This window comes from Suncus etruscus, chromosome 6 (genome assembly GCF_024139225.1).
Source record: "Suncus etruscus isolate mSunEtr1 chromosome 6, mSunEtr1.pri.cur, whole genome shotgun sequence".
Classification (NCBI taxonomy): Eukaryota; Metazoa; Chordata; class Mammalia; order Eulipotyphla; family Soricidae; genus Suncus; species Suncus etruscus.
The window spans coordinates 34,699,869-34,715,628 of NC_064853.1; the positions used below are offsets into that span (position 1 = coordinate 34,699,869).

The 15,760-nt window shown below is 43.8% G+C and overlaps 2 protein-coding genes across 2 annotated transcripts; one reads left to right on the plus strand and one right to left on the minus strand.

Moving 5' to 3' along the window:
- Window positions 1–504: 504 nt before the first annotated feature.
- On the plus strand, window positions 505–13,716 carry EBNA1BP2 (EBNA1 binding protein 2). The gene is made up of 10 exons (XM_049774960.1): window positions 505–610; window positions 690–773; window positions 1,224–1,396; window positions 2,231–2,354; window positions 3,718–3,807; window positions 5,713–5,788; window positions 6,019–6,112; window positions 7,102–7,264; window positions 7,409–7,459; window positions 13,627–13,716. Exons 1-9 carry the CDS (start codon window positions 539–541, stop codon window positions 7,457–7,459), a joined length of 927 nt encoding a protein of 308 aa, XP_049630917.1. The 5' UTR covers window positions 505–538; the 3' UTR covers window positions 13,627–13,716.
- CFAP144 (cilia and flagella associated protein 144) lies at window positions 12,501–14,460 on the minus strand. The gene is made up of 4 exons (XM_049775112.1): window positions 14,322–14,460; window positions 13,315–13,374; window positions 13,071–13,171; window positions 12,501–12,693 (listed from the first exon to the last, which is right to left on the minus strand). Exons 1-4 carry the CDS (start codon window positions 14,434–14,436, stop codon window positions 12,574–12,576), a joined length of 396 nt encoding a protein of 131 aa, XP_049631069.1. The 5' UTR covers window positions 14,437–14,460; the 3' UTR covers window positions 12,501–12,573.
- Between the last annotated feature and the right edge of the window lie 1,300 nt (window positions 14,461–15,760).

Genomic DNA, 15,760 nt, shown 5'->3' on the forward strand with positions numbered 1-15,760 from the left:
TCGCCCCGCCCACCAGGCTAGGGAGTTTTCCTATCAAGACGCTGCAGGTGAGGGCGGGGCTGGCTGCGCAAAGGCCTGGCCTAGGCCCCGCCCCTTCCCTCTTAGTCCCTCCCCTTCCGCGATCTCGCCCCGCCCCTTCCCGCCCCAGGCCACGCCTCTGAGACTAGCCCCGCCCCCGAGCCGCTCCTGATCCCTATGTCCGCTTACTTCCGAGGTTTCGCTTCTCCTCTACCTCTCCTTCCGTTCTTCCAGAAATTTTCTCACCCCGAAAATTCCTGCTTCCCCCTTCACTTCCTTCCTTTGGCTCAAGCAGATCTCCCTCAATCCTGAGGCACCACTCCAACTCTGCAGCTCCGGAGCCACCCGGACCCTTTTCGACGACGAGCCGTTTCCATGGCAACGGCAAACAGGAAGTGGGCCCGAAACCGGAAGCGGAAGTCGGAGGCGCCGAGGCGACGGTTGGTGCCGGTGCCGTCCACGTGCGGCGGCGGTGGCGGCGCGAGCGACTCTCCCTCTTCCAGCCCGGCTAGGCGGCGTGATGGACACTCCCCCGCTCTCAGGTTCCGACTCGGATTCGGATTCGGAGGAGTCTCTCGTCACGGACAAAGAGGTGAGTCTCGGCCGAGCCGGCGGGGCCCTCCCCGGCCCGGCATGAACTGACGTTTATTTGGCCGCTTGGCGTTGTCTAGTTGCAGGACGCCTTTTCCGCGGGACTCCTGAAACCGGGCCTCAACGTGGTCCTCGAGGGCCCCAAGAAGGCGGCCAACGACGTGGTGAGTCCGGGCATCGGTTGCACGCGAGGGATGTGCCCAGACACTTCTTTTTTATGTTTGATATTTTGGGCCACAAAATACCGGTGATGCTCAGGGGTTCCTCCTAGCTCCGCGCTCAGAAATCGCTCCTGGCTTGAAGGGACCCTATGGGACGCTGGGAATCGAACCCAGAACCCAAGTCCGTCCTAGGCTAACGCTTGCAAGGCAAGACGCCTTACCCCTCGCATCACCGCTCCGGCCCCATCCAGACACTTCTTGTCCCAGGAAGGACACTGCCCACCACCCATCGCCCATCACCCAGGGGTCCCAAAGTCCTTGGCCTGCATGGGATGGGTGCCGGGGGAGTTGTCAGTATTTTGTCGGGCCTCCCTCTCAGCACGCTGGGCTTGGGCTAGAGACCGGCAGGTTTTCCCCTTCTGATGGCTCCGTGTGCGCCCTTTCCCGGAACAGAATGGCCTGAAGCATTGTCTGGCCGAATTCAAGCGGGAGCTGGAGTGGGTCGAAAGACTCGATGTGACTTTGGGGCCCGTGCCTGAAGTCGGCGGATCCCAGCCCGCCCCTCAGAACCAGGATCTGAAGAAAGCCGTGGACCCAGAAGATGACTTCCAGCGGGAGATGAGCTTGTAGGTCTTGTCTTTAGTTGGGAGAGAGGAGGAGGGGTTTGGGAGCAGAGGGAGCCTCGGAAGAAGGAAGCTTAGATTAGAAAGGGGGGTTCATCAGGCCGGAGAGATAGCACAGCGGCGTTTGCCTTGCAAGCAGCCGATCCAGGACCTAAGGTGGTTGGTTCGAATCCCGTGTCCCATATGGTCCCCCGTGCCTGCCAGGAGCTATTTCTGAGCAGATAGCCAGGAGTACCCCTGAACACTGCCGGCTGTGGCCCCAAAACAAAAAACAAAGCAAAAAAAAAAAAAAAAGAAAGGGGTTCATCATCACAAGTCAGAAGCCAGTTGATTTTTTTTTTTAATACTGAGGTTTTAAAGTTTTATTTTTTATTATTATTAGAAAAAGAAATTTGCCTTTAGAAGGTTTCTTATATGGACTTTTTAGGCAACAGCGTTAAAATTGATAATCGACCTTGCTTTTTGAATTAAGAGTTATGTCTCTGGACAGTTTCTCAAACCACTGATTTGTACTTAGGAAAAAATATATTTTTAACTTTATTTATTTTTGGGGGTTTTGGGCCACAGCTGTTACGCCTGGCCAGGTGCTCAGAAATCGCTCCTGGCAATTTCCTGGGACCATACGGAACACTGGGGATCCAACCCAGTTCCATCCTGGGTCAGCCACGTACAAGGCAAATGCCCTACCACTGTGTGCTAGGCCCCTAAACTTGATTGATTGATTGGTTTTTGGGCCACACCCAGTGGTGCTCAGGGTTATTCCATTGACCTGGAATAATAAGACAGGTAGAAAGGATTGTAGGGCTTATCTCATTCATTGCTCTCCTCTGTCTTTAGCTACCGTCAGGCCCAGGCCGCAGTGCTTGCAGTATTGCCCCGACTCCATCAGCTCAAAATCCCTACTAAGCGGCCCACTGATTACTTTGCAGAGATGGCCAAAACTGACCAACAGATGCAGAAGGTAAGAAACAGCGAAGGCTTTCTCTGGAAAGCTGATGTTATATATTTAAGTATATTCATCTGGCTTGTCTCTTTGAATGCTTTTTATGTGGTACGTATAAACATGCCTTTTAATTGTCTAATGGCAATTATTTTCTCAACTGTTGATTTCAGGCATATACCAGTCCCCTACTATTGACATAAATGTAAGGTTGACCTTTTTCATTTCCTAGTTACTTGGTATGTGGAAAAGACAATGGTCCTGGTCTTGTCATTGCTGCAGAGCTGTGTTAGAAGTTGCCAGTTACTTTTTGCTGGTCTTCTGTTTTCTCAAAATGAGAGTTCATATATGTCTCAGCAGTAGTTTAAAGTTGTGTAAGAGGGCCAGAGCAATAGTACAGTGGATAGGGCACTGCTTTCCTTGTGCAAGTGGCTGACCAAAGTTTGATCCGTCCCTGAGCCCTAAGGCATGATTTCTGAGTATAGAGCCAATATTAAGCCCTGATCATCTCTAGGTGTGGCCCCCAAACCAAAAATAAATAAATTTTATAAATTGGGTAAAACTTACTCTTGATTTAATTGAAAGAAAATTGCCAGCATCAAAACCCAGGCATATATATTTGAGTAGTTTAAGTCTTGTCTCAGTGATTATTAGACACTTAAAATAATTCCTAAAGTCATTTTAGAGCTAGCTATACTTGCTCATCTTTCAACTGAAATGTGTGAGATGGGAAAGGTAAGGTTCCTGACATTATTGGGGTTTTGATTATGTATAAGGCATTTTGGAGAACTATAGAAGCTAGATGGTGAGCAGTACTAACAATCTAGAGTCAGAGCACTAGTATAGCAGGTAGGGCACTTGATTTAACATGTAGCTGATCCAGGTTCTATCCCAGGTCCCACATATGGTCTCCTGAGCCCTGTTGGGAGTAAGCCCTGAGAACTGTTGAGTTTGGCCCCCAAACAACTAAAAAAACAAAAAACAAAAATAAGAATCCAAAGGTGGGAAGGTGGCTTTGATATGCCAACTCTGCTTCTGGTCCTCATGCTGTCTTAGACAAAATGCTTAGCCTTTGGTCTGCATTGTCTTGATAGGTCATTTATAGGTTTGCTCTTAAGTTTGTCCATGTTCTCTCTTGATTTATCTTGTTGGCTTTTTTCACTTTGGAGAAGTCTGTGTTCTCTATCTCCTTTCATGCTTCTCTAAGTAAAATTCACTCAAAAATGATTTTTGCTTTTAAAAAACAAAAATAAAACCTATTTGTAAAGTTTCATTTGCATCACAGTCTGTAGAACTAAATTTATCTGTCCTCTTCAAATGCCATACTCTAAGTACGAACTTCCCAGATTTATATGTCATAAGCCAATACCATTTTGTGTTTTAGATTCGACAGAAGCTGCAGGCTAAACAGGCTGCCATGGAGAAATCTGAAAAGGCCAAGCAACTACGAGCACTTAGGAAATATGGAAAGAAGGTGAGGAGGGAAATGGACAGAGGAGAAAAGGCCAAGTGTTCTTGTTAGGCTAGTTTGCTGTGCTCTGATTTGGTTCCAGGTCCTGTGTGGTCAAGTGTCTGTGTCATCTTTCTTTTCCTCACTGTGGGTGGTGGTAGGGAGGGAGTTGTTGGGGGTCGTGGTGCATGTGGCATGAGAATAGATTCTGGGCTTCAGAATCTTTGGGAATCTGTGTTTCTTCCCTTCCTCCACATGCTGGTGCTGCTGAGGTTTGAGAATCACTGACCTAGATTATTATAAGGCCTTTGAAGGAATCATACTATTGTCATCTGATTTGAGAGTATCTTCCGTTATGTCTGGGCTGTGATTGTGTACTAATGTGACACCAGACGAGCAGGCCATGAAATGTTCTTTGGTTACTGTATTTCTTTCATGGAAATCCAAGGAAAAACAAGGTAAGGAGTTATAAATTGGTTTGTGGAAGAAATGAGTCCAGAGAATTGGCTTGATGTCAGGACGATTTGGATAACATACTTTGTAGTTGTGGGGTGTTGAGCACTGTCCCCAGTTGGAGTTGTTCGACTGAGAGCTCCACACAATACAATGAGAGCATGTTATCCTCTGGAGAAGGGCAACTATGGATTTACTGGTTTGCTTTGGTGGTGGGTGAATAAGATCAAACTGAAAACATGGGCATTTGGTACTATATAAGAAAGCAAAGGCAAATTCAGTTGGGCTATCTTTTTCACTGCTGCTTAATTTGAGGAAATCTTACAACACTAGTTTTCAATGGGGAATGATTTAACCTACTAGGGGACATTAGTAATGACTAGAGAAAACTTTGGTTGTTACATCTTGACAGATAGGGTGCTTTTCTGGTGCGGAGGGAGTGGGCAGCTATTAAACATCTTATTAAGTGCAGGATGGGCTGTCCATTCCCAGTAGAAAACTACCCTGTACACTTGCAGAAGTGTCAAAATAGAGGAACCCTGCCTTTGAGAGTGTTCTGTCTTTTGTCCTAAAAACTATTTTTATGTGGGAGATACATTTTTTATGTGTTCTTTTTATATGCAGAGGATTATTCCAGGTACCTCATAAATAAGTGCACACTCAGATTCTCAAATTCCTTAAAGCTCTTGCATATAATAAATACTTTAATGTGATTTGAATTATTTCTAGATTATGTTTAATAGCTACTAAGATGTAAATGCTGTCTTAAGTAGTTGTTATACTATGTTGTGTAAGGAGTAGTAATCCCCAAAAAGTTTGTAAGTAATCAGAACAGGCACGATCATCATATGCTGAACTGTCTAATAGGTAGTTTTCATCTTGAATTGTTAGAATGTGTCCCCTCTACTGTTACTGCCTTGTAACATTAGATTAACTACTGCATCTGTGTGCACACTGATAATGGGGAGAATTGGATACAGAACTGAGCATGTGGGGCCGGAGAGATAGCATGGAGGTAAGGTGTTTGCCTTTCATGCAGAAGGTCGGTAGTTCAAATCCCGGCATCCCATATGGTCCCCTGTGCCTATTAGGGGCCATTTCTGAGCCTAGAGCCAGGAGTAACCCCTGACCACTTCTGGGTGTGACCCAAAAAATGAAAAACAAAAACAAAAAAACAACAAAAAAGAACTGAGCATGTTTTACAAATCCAGTTTTGTGTCATGGTTATGTAGTGGAGTAGAATTATAGCGTTTGGAATTTGACTGGGAATCACAGCTCTGTACTTTGGCCCTGTGTATACTGTGGCTTATTACTTAGCTTTTCTGCTTCATATTTGGGCATAATGAGAGTTTCTGCTGCATGCTGTGAAGGTGAGTGACAACATACTTGGCGCCTTAGCATAGTTATGCTATTAGTGTTTGGTGGTGGCAGTACTGTTGCTGAGAGAATGTAAACAATGATCTGACTTTGTCGCAGGTACAAACAGAGGTCCTTCAAAAGAGGCAGCGGGAGAAAGCACATATGATGACTACCATTAAAAAATACCAGAAAGGTCGGTATTCTCTCCAAGCACTAGGGGAACTAGTGTGGACCCTCTCAGAGTCTATTCAAACTCAAGGCCTGGTAGCTTTAATCGGATTGGAACTATTAATCCTAAATTCTGGGAATGCCATGGGGAGCAAGATGTGCCTGTTAAAACTGTTTTAGTCAATAGGAGCCTTCTTATGAGGTTTAAGTTCTTAATATGTGGTAGCATTGATCTGAGAAATTCTTCACTCTCAGGTTTCTCTGATAAACTGGATTTCCTTGAGGGAGACCAGAAACCTGTTGCACGGAACCCGAAGGAGAGCGCTAAAGGCCAGCAGCTGAAGAAGGGGTATGAAGCATTTGGGTTTGGTTTGTGGTACGGGAGAGGCAAGTGGCTCTGTGGGGACTGCGAGGACCTACCTTACCTTACACTACAGCCCAGGGCTGTGATGGGCCTTTTAGCCACATCAATCTTTGACGATTAAAAGGAAGGTGATTTCTGAAGCTGGCACATCTCACCTGGATGCTCAGTAAAAACGCTGGCCTGGAGTTCAGAGCCGACTTGGCCACTCCTTCAGAGGGTGGTTTTGAGCAAAATTATTGTCCCTAAAAAGGACAACAAATCTAGTGTTGGTTTCTGCATCTATGAAAATAAGTTCATTAGGTGCCTTATAGTATAAAGATGATTAAACGAAATGGTAATGGAAATAATTGTTGTTCTTTGAAGTTAAAATAGAAAGCTTTCTTAAGTAGTGAGCCATGTGATGTATGCTGTTTTAACTTGTTTTTCTTGATTATTATTATTTTTTTTTTTTTTTTGGTTTTTGGGCCACTCCCGGCAGTACTCAGGGGTTACTCCTGGCTCTACGCTCAGAAATCGCTCCTGGCAGGCTCAGGGGGACCATATGGGATGCCAGGATTTGAACCACACTGTCTTCCTGCATGCAAGGCAAATGCCCTACCTCCATGCTATCTCTCCGGCCCCTCTAACTTGTTTTCCTTAACTCTGGTGCTTATGACTCTTAACAGTGTGGGGGCTAAAATAGTAGTACAATGGGTAGAACACTTGGCTTGCAGACAGCCAACTCAGGTTTGATCCCCAACATCCCATATGGTTCCCTGAGCTCACCAGGAGTAAGCCCTAATCACTGCTGGTATGGCCCAAAAACCTTAACAAGGTGATGTCACCTGTGGACTTCGTTGAGCACTGAGTCAATCTCAACCCTAAGGATGAGGTTCTGGGAACCATATTTGGTAAAGTAGGGGTGTTTTTGGTCTCTAGGGCCCATCAGGGTTTGATACTGTGTTAACCTATAGGATCATTTCTGTTTTTTGCAGTCCCAGTGCCAAACGACGCTACAAAAATCAAAAGTTTGGTTATGGTGGCAAGAAAAAAGGTTCTAAGTGGAACACACGTGAGAGTTATGATGATGTATCGAGCTTCCGGGCCAAGAAAGCTCATGGCAAAGGCATTAAGAGACCTGGGAAGAAAGGATCTAATGTAAGTGAGGTGGGGGTCTGGGTGAAGGGCTAATCGCCCCCTCTTCTTAATCTGTTCCCTTCCTTTCCTTGGACTTCTGCTGGAACAGAAGCCCAGTGTGCTCTGTGACTACAGTGGTGTTTCTTTCTTTTTTTTTTTTTGTAGAAGAGACCTGGAAAAAGAACAAGAGAGAAAATGAAGAACAGAGCACGCTGAGTAAGCAGCATCTATTATATCAAGAACCAAGAAAGTGATGAAGGCTTGGAATTTCATAATAGTTGACATTGCTTCTATTGTTTTTTTTTTTTTTTTTTGACCATCCAGTAAACTTAAGAACAGTTTCAAAGAAATACACCATTGGTTAAAAAATTAGCATCATAGGGCCGGAGAGATAGGGGCGTTTGCCTTGCATGCAGAAGGATGGTGGTTAGAATCCTGGCATTTCTTATGGTTCCCCCGAGTCTGCTGGTGTGACCCAAACCCCCAAAAAAAATTAGAACATAAAGATTTAGAAAATAACGTTTCTATTTATTGGGAAATAATTTAAACTTTGAGTTCAAATTGCATGACAAATGAACATTAAAATGATAATCCTCTTAATTCATTTTCTACATATTTGTATCATAATTGTAGATAAATCAGTATTCTGTATATATTATGATTGTTTAACAATATAGCACTATATATACTTTATTTGTGATCGAGTATGGAGTTAAATTCTTTAAGTTATTCATTACCTTACATTTTGCAGCATGCCTGACTTTTTTATTATTTTAATTTCCACTGTTTTTCATCCACTGTATAGTTTTTCTGCCATTATCAAGGTCTCTAACAGTTAAATTCCATACTTTCCTGTCTTGGCTTATGTTTCTTTTCCCCCCACTCCAACCCATGTGCCATTTTCAAATTTATTTCTTTACTTTTGTTTTTTTTTGTTTTGTTTTTTGTTTTTTTTTTGTTTTGTTTTTGTTTTTGGAATTTCATAATAGTTGGCATTGCTTCTATTTTGTTTGTTTTGTTTTGTTTTTTGACCAGCTAGTAAACTTAAGAACAGTTTCAAATATATATACCATTGGTTAAAAAATTAGACTTTAGGGCCGGAGAGATAGCATGGAGGTAGGGCGTTTGCCTTGCATGCAGAAGGACGGTGGTTGGCATCCCACATGGTCCTCTGAGCCTGCCAGGAGCACACCCAACTGTGCTCGGGACTCTCCTGGCTCTGCACTCAGATCATTCCTGGGGGCCAGAGCTGTGGCTCAAGTGGTAGGGCATTTACCTTACACTTGCTAAGAGCTAATTCCCCAGAGCTGTCTCATTGACAGACCAGTCTGATAACCCACTGTGATCCCCAGTGTGAGGGCTGAGAAGATGAGGGAAGAGGAAGATAAAAATGTAAGTTAAGATATGAAACTGGGATAAAAATGCAAGTTTGGTCACAGGATAAATAGTGGCCTTTGGCATGCTGAAGCTGGTTGCTGTGACTTCAGACTGGCTTGGTATAGCAGGAGCAGCAGGTGATTTAGACCTCACACCATGCCAGCTCTTCCTTCACCTCCGTATGCTCACCAGGCCTGAATGCCCTCTGCCTTTCACTAGTGGTAGTTTCGTCCACTTTTTATTAAGGGAAATGTTCAGCTTCAAATCCAGGGCAAAATGGACTTTGTAGGGGCTGAAGATTTTCTGAGTGTTTTGACCACACCCCTCCTACGTGTATCCAAATCCTCTTAGTCAATGAAGAATAAGCCTCTCTGGGGACTGCTGGGGAGTTAGTGCTACTTTCAGGCTCCTGATATTTCTTCCACTTTGAGATTTTCTAGGGTGCTAATGTTTCTCATCTCCACTGTGATTTCCCATGTGTTTTTTTTCCCCTTTACCTGGTTTAGCCTTTTACAGTGTCAGGAAAGACAAAATGATACTATTTTTAACTTTCAGTTTATAAACCCTATACCCACTTTATAAGAGTAGGGGTTTGAATTTGTGTTGTGATTTCTTTCTTATAATTAATATTTTATCTCTTAAGAAAATGTAATCTGTAATTTTGCACAAGGAAAAGCAAGTGTCAGACCCTGAAAAATATTTTTTAGAGAGACCAATGTGAATTACAAGTATTTCTTTTTCTTTTCTTTTCTTTTTTTTTTTTTTTTTTTGGTTCATGCCTGGCAATGCTCAGGGTTACTCCTAGCTCTGTGCTCAGAAATCGCTCCTGGCAGGCTCGGGGTACCATATGGGATGTTGGGATTCGAACCACTGACCTTCCACATACAAGGCAAATGCCTTACCTCCATGCTATCTCTGGCCCCGAATTACAAGTATTTCACAGTTGTATTTTAGTTGCCATATTTTCCATGCGACTCCCTACTTTTCCTGGGGTTTGGGCTATATTCCCCATATTAGACTTTTAACGCACACCAAATGGAAATGAAAAAAAAAATGTAAGAGAAAAAGAGTAGAACCCTCAAAGGTTAACAGTATATATCGAATAAAGCTAGACTTTGGAGTGCTAACAATCATTTTACATTTGTCATGTGTAGTGAGTGATTTTTTAAATTGTGATCTACATTGAGAGCAGGGAGAGGGGGCGTCCTCCAAGAGCAGCTGGCTGGGGTGCTGTGATTAATAGGACAGCTAGAGGGAGACCGTGCCTCCTCTGTGTTCCAAAAAAGCTGAACCAGAGGATTGAGCACTGGAAAGCTGCATACCCGGTGACTGGGATGAGATGCAATGCTCAAGTAACTCGGCTCTTTTGTGTGCCCTGAAAGATTAATCAGGACAAGCAGAGGACCGAGTGATGATGCCTGGCAGCTGGATGGGATGCGGTGGTAAGGGGGGGGGGGGTGGATCACTCGTCCCTGAAGCTGAGTAAGTTTCAGCATGCCATATACCGACATATAAGATAACCCCGGACTTTTTTTTCTTTTTTTTTTTTTTTTTAATTTTTTATTTTTAATTATGAGCAAAATGATGCAAAGAGGACAAGGTAAAGTTACAGTGAAAGGATAATCGCCCATAAACAGAGTTCTCAGAAGACATCCTCTTGCTGATGCCTAAATATTGAACTTACAGTCAAAGAACATTAAGAAAAATAAGGCAGAACCCATGTACAATTACTTTGTCCACAAGTCCCCAGATTGTAGTACATTATAACATTTCTTAGCAGTACACAAAGCAACCTAAATCCATGAGATTTATGTGACTCCTTATACATTGAAGGCATAGTATTTTTTTATATTTTCGTGCGCATACATATTAGTTTAAGTTAACATCAAAAGTTTAAGAGGGGGCCTGGCGGTGGCGCTAAAGGTAAGGTGCCTGCCTTGCCTGCGCTAGCCTTGGACGGACCGCGGTTCGATCCCCGGTGTCCCATATGGTCCCCCAAGCCAGGAGCAACTTCTGAGCACATAGCCAGGAGTAACCCCTGAGCATTACCGGGTGTGGCCCAAAAATTAAAAAAAAAAAGTTTAAGAGGTTTTTTTTTAAGCAACCCCGGACTTTTTTTTTTTTTTTTTTTTTTTTTGGTTTTTTTGGGCCACACCCTGTGACGCTCAGGGGTTACTCCTGGCTATGAGCTCAGAAGTTGCTCCTGGCTTCTTGGGGGACCATATGGGACACCGGGGGATCGAACCGCGGTCCGTCCTAGGCTAGCGCAGGCAAGGCAGGCACCTTACCTCCAGCGCCACCGCCCGGCCCGCAACCCCGGACTTTTAAGAAGTTTTTGATGGGTTAAAAAGTTGTCTTAAGGGGCCGGAGAGATAGCATGGAGGTAAGGCGTTTGCCTCTCATGCAGGAGGTCATCGGTTCGAATCCCGGCGTCCCATATATGGTCCTCCCGTGCCTGCCAGGAGCAATTTCTGAGCCTGGAGCCAGGAATAACCCCTGAGCACTGCCGGGTGTGACCCAAAAACCACAAAAAAAAAAAACAAAACGTTGTCTTAAGGGCCCGGAGAGATAGCACAGCGGTGATTGCCTTGCAAGCAGCTGATACAGGACCAAAGGTGGTTGGTTCAAATCCCGGTGTCCCATATGGTCCCCCGTGCCTGCCAGGAGCTATTTCTGAGCAGACAGCCAGGAGTAACCCCTGAGCACCGCCGGGTGTGACCCAAAAACTAAAAAAAAAAAAAAAAAAAAAAAAAAAAGTTGTCTTAAATGCTGGAAAATACAGTAAATATGAAGTAGAACAAGATGATTTATGTTCTATGGTTCTGTAAAAAAGGCAGGATGCCTCATCTAGAAGCTATAAATATAACATGTAAAAAAGGAAAAAAGGGTGTGGCAGATGTGGCAATTTATATATTTATTGCATAAGTGCAGTAAACATTGGAGAAATTAGAAAATTTCCTTGGCCTAAGATATATATATATACCCTTAAATATAATGTCATGAGACTAATTATAGGCTTTGGGCATGTTGTCAAACCTCAACGTCTTTATGGTTCCAGGAAAAGTTCTGCTCAGTTGTGGTTGACAGAGTAGTCATCTGTGCTTATTCAGATTCAGATTTACAGTAACCACCTATGCTGAGAAGCTTGGGAAAAGTGTGCTCTGATGTAAAGAAACAAATTGTTCCCTTGTGATTTGTGGCAATTTTTTTTTTGTTTGTTTGTTTTTTTGGGCCACACCCGGCGATGCTCAGGGGTTACTCCTGGCTGTCTGCTCAGAAATAGCTCCTGGCAGGCACGGGGGACCATATGGGACACCGGGATTTTGAACCTACCACCTTAGGTCCTGGATCGGCTGCTTGCAAGGCAAACACCGCTGTGCTATCTCTCCGGGCCCGATTTGTGGCAATCTTATCTCTCTTCTTAATGTATTGCTGTAAAATACCTTGCTTTAAAAATAAGTAAACATTATAGTTAATCTTGCAAGATTTTAGTTAGAGTATAAATGCAACCTCACCGGCTTTTTTGGGCTTTTTTGTTGTTTTTGTTTGGGGACCACTCTTGGCTCTGCACTCAGAAATTGCTCCTGGAATGCTCTGGGAACCATATGGGATGCTGGGGATCAAAATCAGGTTGGTCCCGAGGAGGCAAATACTCTACACACTGTGCTTTTGCTTCAGCCCTGCAACCTCAGTTTTTGAGTCATTTGTTCAGTGAGTTAAAATCCCATGACCCATCACGATACCTGGGCTCATCAAAATGAAATAACTTATATCCTGACTCCCGCATCTGTGTCTCAGCTATCTCATTGAGTTTTGACGAACTTGGGCATACTCAGTAGACTTGTGCAAATGCAAGACACAAACTCGGCATAGGGGATGAATAAAATGCTTTTATTTTTATGGGTTGTGCACAATGATTGTTTACCACAATGGTGGATACCAATGATGCAACTCTATTTTGATCTACTGCGAACATCAGTTTCTCCCAAACTCCACATTTTAGCCTTGTAGAGAGTGATATCCTGAAACACCCGGAAATGGTTCAGTCTTCTATCATCTCGATTTGGATTTATCTAGAAGAGAAAACAGTTGTCAGAAAGTAACCAGTGGGGAAAGAAAGCTGGAGGTTGAAGAAAAGACAACTTGGATTTAATCAACTTTGAGGGGAAACATGACTCCAGATTCTTTGTCAAACTTTGTGAAATAGGGGATACCATTCACAACTGAATAGTAAGATAGGCTTATGCTCACAGAATGATGTTGATGGGGCATGTACAGTAATCTGTGAGGCACAGCCACAGGCTTCAAGCTGATGGCCAGATGGGCTGGAAGGCCTGTGGCAGAAAAAGGACTGTAGAGAGGAGAGATATCTTGGGAAGGAAGCACACTTGTAAATTATTCTGTGGGTGGACCGCAACAAAAGTTCCCTCAGTAAAGGAGTCATACTCACCAAAGGTTTGGGATGCCACCCAATTTCTTGACTTTCAGTCTGCGTCTCCTCATATTTCTTCCTTGTTTGTTGGGCAGCATGAATGGCCTCGAGAAACATATCTGGGAGGTAGAGCATGAGTTAGAGGAATCAGGCTTTGAGACACCAGAGTAGAGTGCTGGGTCTTTTTAAGCTGGGTCACATTGTTCTTTAGGGACCATTGTTCCATAATATCTCAATGGTACTGTCAAAGTTCAGCACTTACCATCTGTAGCTTCCTCCTGGGCATCATGCCAAGACATGGGCTTTTTAGTAATTGTGTGAACTAAAAAAAAAAAAAGTGTCACATTAGAACACTAATTTCCAGGCTGGAGAGAGTACAGTGAGTAGGGTGCTTGCTTTGCATATGTTGACCCAGGTTCAATTTCTGAAAAGCCTCCCTGGAGCCCTATCAGAAGTGATCCCTGAGTGCAGAGCCAAGAATAAGCCCTAAGCACCATTAGGTGTGACCCCTCCGCCCCCCCCCAAAAAAACAAGAAAAACCCTAACTTCCTCTTTCTCTTGTGCCCCACCTCAGGTTTGACACCTATCATGGCAAGTGTTGTCAGGAGCCTTCAAGGATCTTCCATCATGTAGTGACCCTGTCAGCGTGATGGCAACTGGATATATGGCTATTGGAATTTAAATTAGAATGAAATACAATGAGAAAAAAAACTCATACCTCAGTTGTGTTAGCCACATAAAAGGTGCTCAAACCGACATAAGAGCAACATGTAATAGAAGGCCATAATACTATCAGGTACAGCTTCCAAGGGTTGGGTTACAAACTAGTCCTGGGATTCCTGGGCTTCCATCCTGCTGTACTGGCACATCATATGCAGGTATGTAAGACCATGTGAGTGTAAGTGAGACACACAGTTGCAAGTCAGGTGCAATAGGGAGGTGTGTTGCTGTGACCAGCTGTGGACAATGGGCCTTGTTACTGTGTTGAGCAGAGTCCCTTAACCCTGAATATTGCCTGATCCCTCAAAACCTATAAAATTTTCAGAATGATATAATCACTACCTGACTTCCTTTTAACCCATCAGTTGATGTGATGGGGAGAAAAGGGGGTTTGGAAATACTCCAACCTGACAAAGTCTTAGTTCCCAAAATCTAAAAATGTGAGAGTAGAATTAGAGTGAGCCTCCCACTGTGCTCTCCCCCATAGCCAGGTTACTCCTTGCTACTAGGTCTCTCCCACTCTCCCTTCCACCCAGCCCAGCTCCTCACCTTTGCGAAGGGGATTCACATGATACTGTGTGTACAGTTTCTGGGTTCGAAGCTCCTTGAGGTACATTTCACGTAAGATCTGGTTCTTACTGACCTCATCCTGTTGTCCCACCATGGCTTTGTCCCCACTTTGTCTGCTTCTGCCTCTTGCTGGCCACGCTCACTTTGTGCCAGGCCTCTTTACCAGAGTCCTATGTTGCCAAGCAACTGTTTTGTACTTGTCTTACAGTCTTTAGGCAACAGAGGCCCACACAGTTTCCAGGCAGCATTGTCTTCAAATTCTCTTGAGAGGCCCATTCCACTGGCAGGTCTTCACTGCCAGCCCCCCAGAGCTTCTTAGGACTGCCTGGTTACTGGACTGGACCAATCCTCCTACACTGCCCAATAATGGCTGGTGGTGAACTGGAGGTTATGGACTGTTGATAAAGCACACAATGGCTTTTATTATGAGAGATTCAGAAAGATCAAAACTTTTATGGTAGGCAGAGACACAGAACCCAAATTCTGACTCAGCAGCTGAGCTTTCAGAGTAAGTTACATTCTAGCCAATATCACTAGTAACAGAGACAGAAACTACCTTTCCAGTCTAACTTGGACTATATATTTGAATATTTCCTTCTTTCATGAGGTAAAGACTGCATAGAATCTACCATTTGAGACTTTTTTAATTATCAGTGGTGGTCAGTGAATTGATATGCAAAGTCAATTTCCAGAATGCTTTCATACACAAAACTCCTGATTTCTTCTCTGAGGCCTGGTGCCACTATTTCATTTTCTTTGAGTGCCAATAGATACCTGTGACTGGTTATTCAGAAGAACTTTAAGGTTTCTTTATGTGAAGAAAAGCATCTGCTTTTAGAAAAAGCACAGACTCCAAAGCATGGCTTTTCCTCAATGTGTGGCTCTTCCTGCCATTCACATAAGTGAGGGCACAGTGTATTTCAGTATGCGTATAGGCCTGGGGTCACACTGTGGATCTTGCCAATGACTGCAGTTTTCAGAGCCCAGAATTTTGCTTCATGCACACTTGCTTTGGCTCTAGCTCCTTGGTCTGGAAAGTTCCTTTGTTTATCTCTTAAGGACCACCCACATCACTAAAGTTTTAAGCTCAGACGTAAACTAATATTTTCTAGATGCTCTGGCCCCACCTTTTCTTTATACCTTACTCTAGCTTACATGTAGCTGTTTGATGAATATTGGCTGACCAAGTCTAAGAAGTGAAACTGATTTTCTTTTGTTATACCACATCCTAACCCTTATATAGTTCACAAAGGCAAGCATACCATAGCTGTCATTTTGGGGCAGTTTCTGGGTCCTAGCAAAGCCAAGCAGTTTCATGTCTTTATCTTCCTAAGGCTTCAAGGAAGCCATTCAGACCTAAGGGTCTGCACTTTAAGCAGGATGAGTTTGAGTTGGAGGTTCTTTTTTTTTTTTTTTTT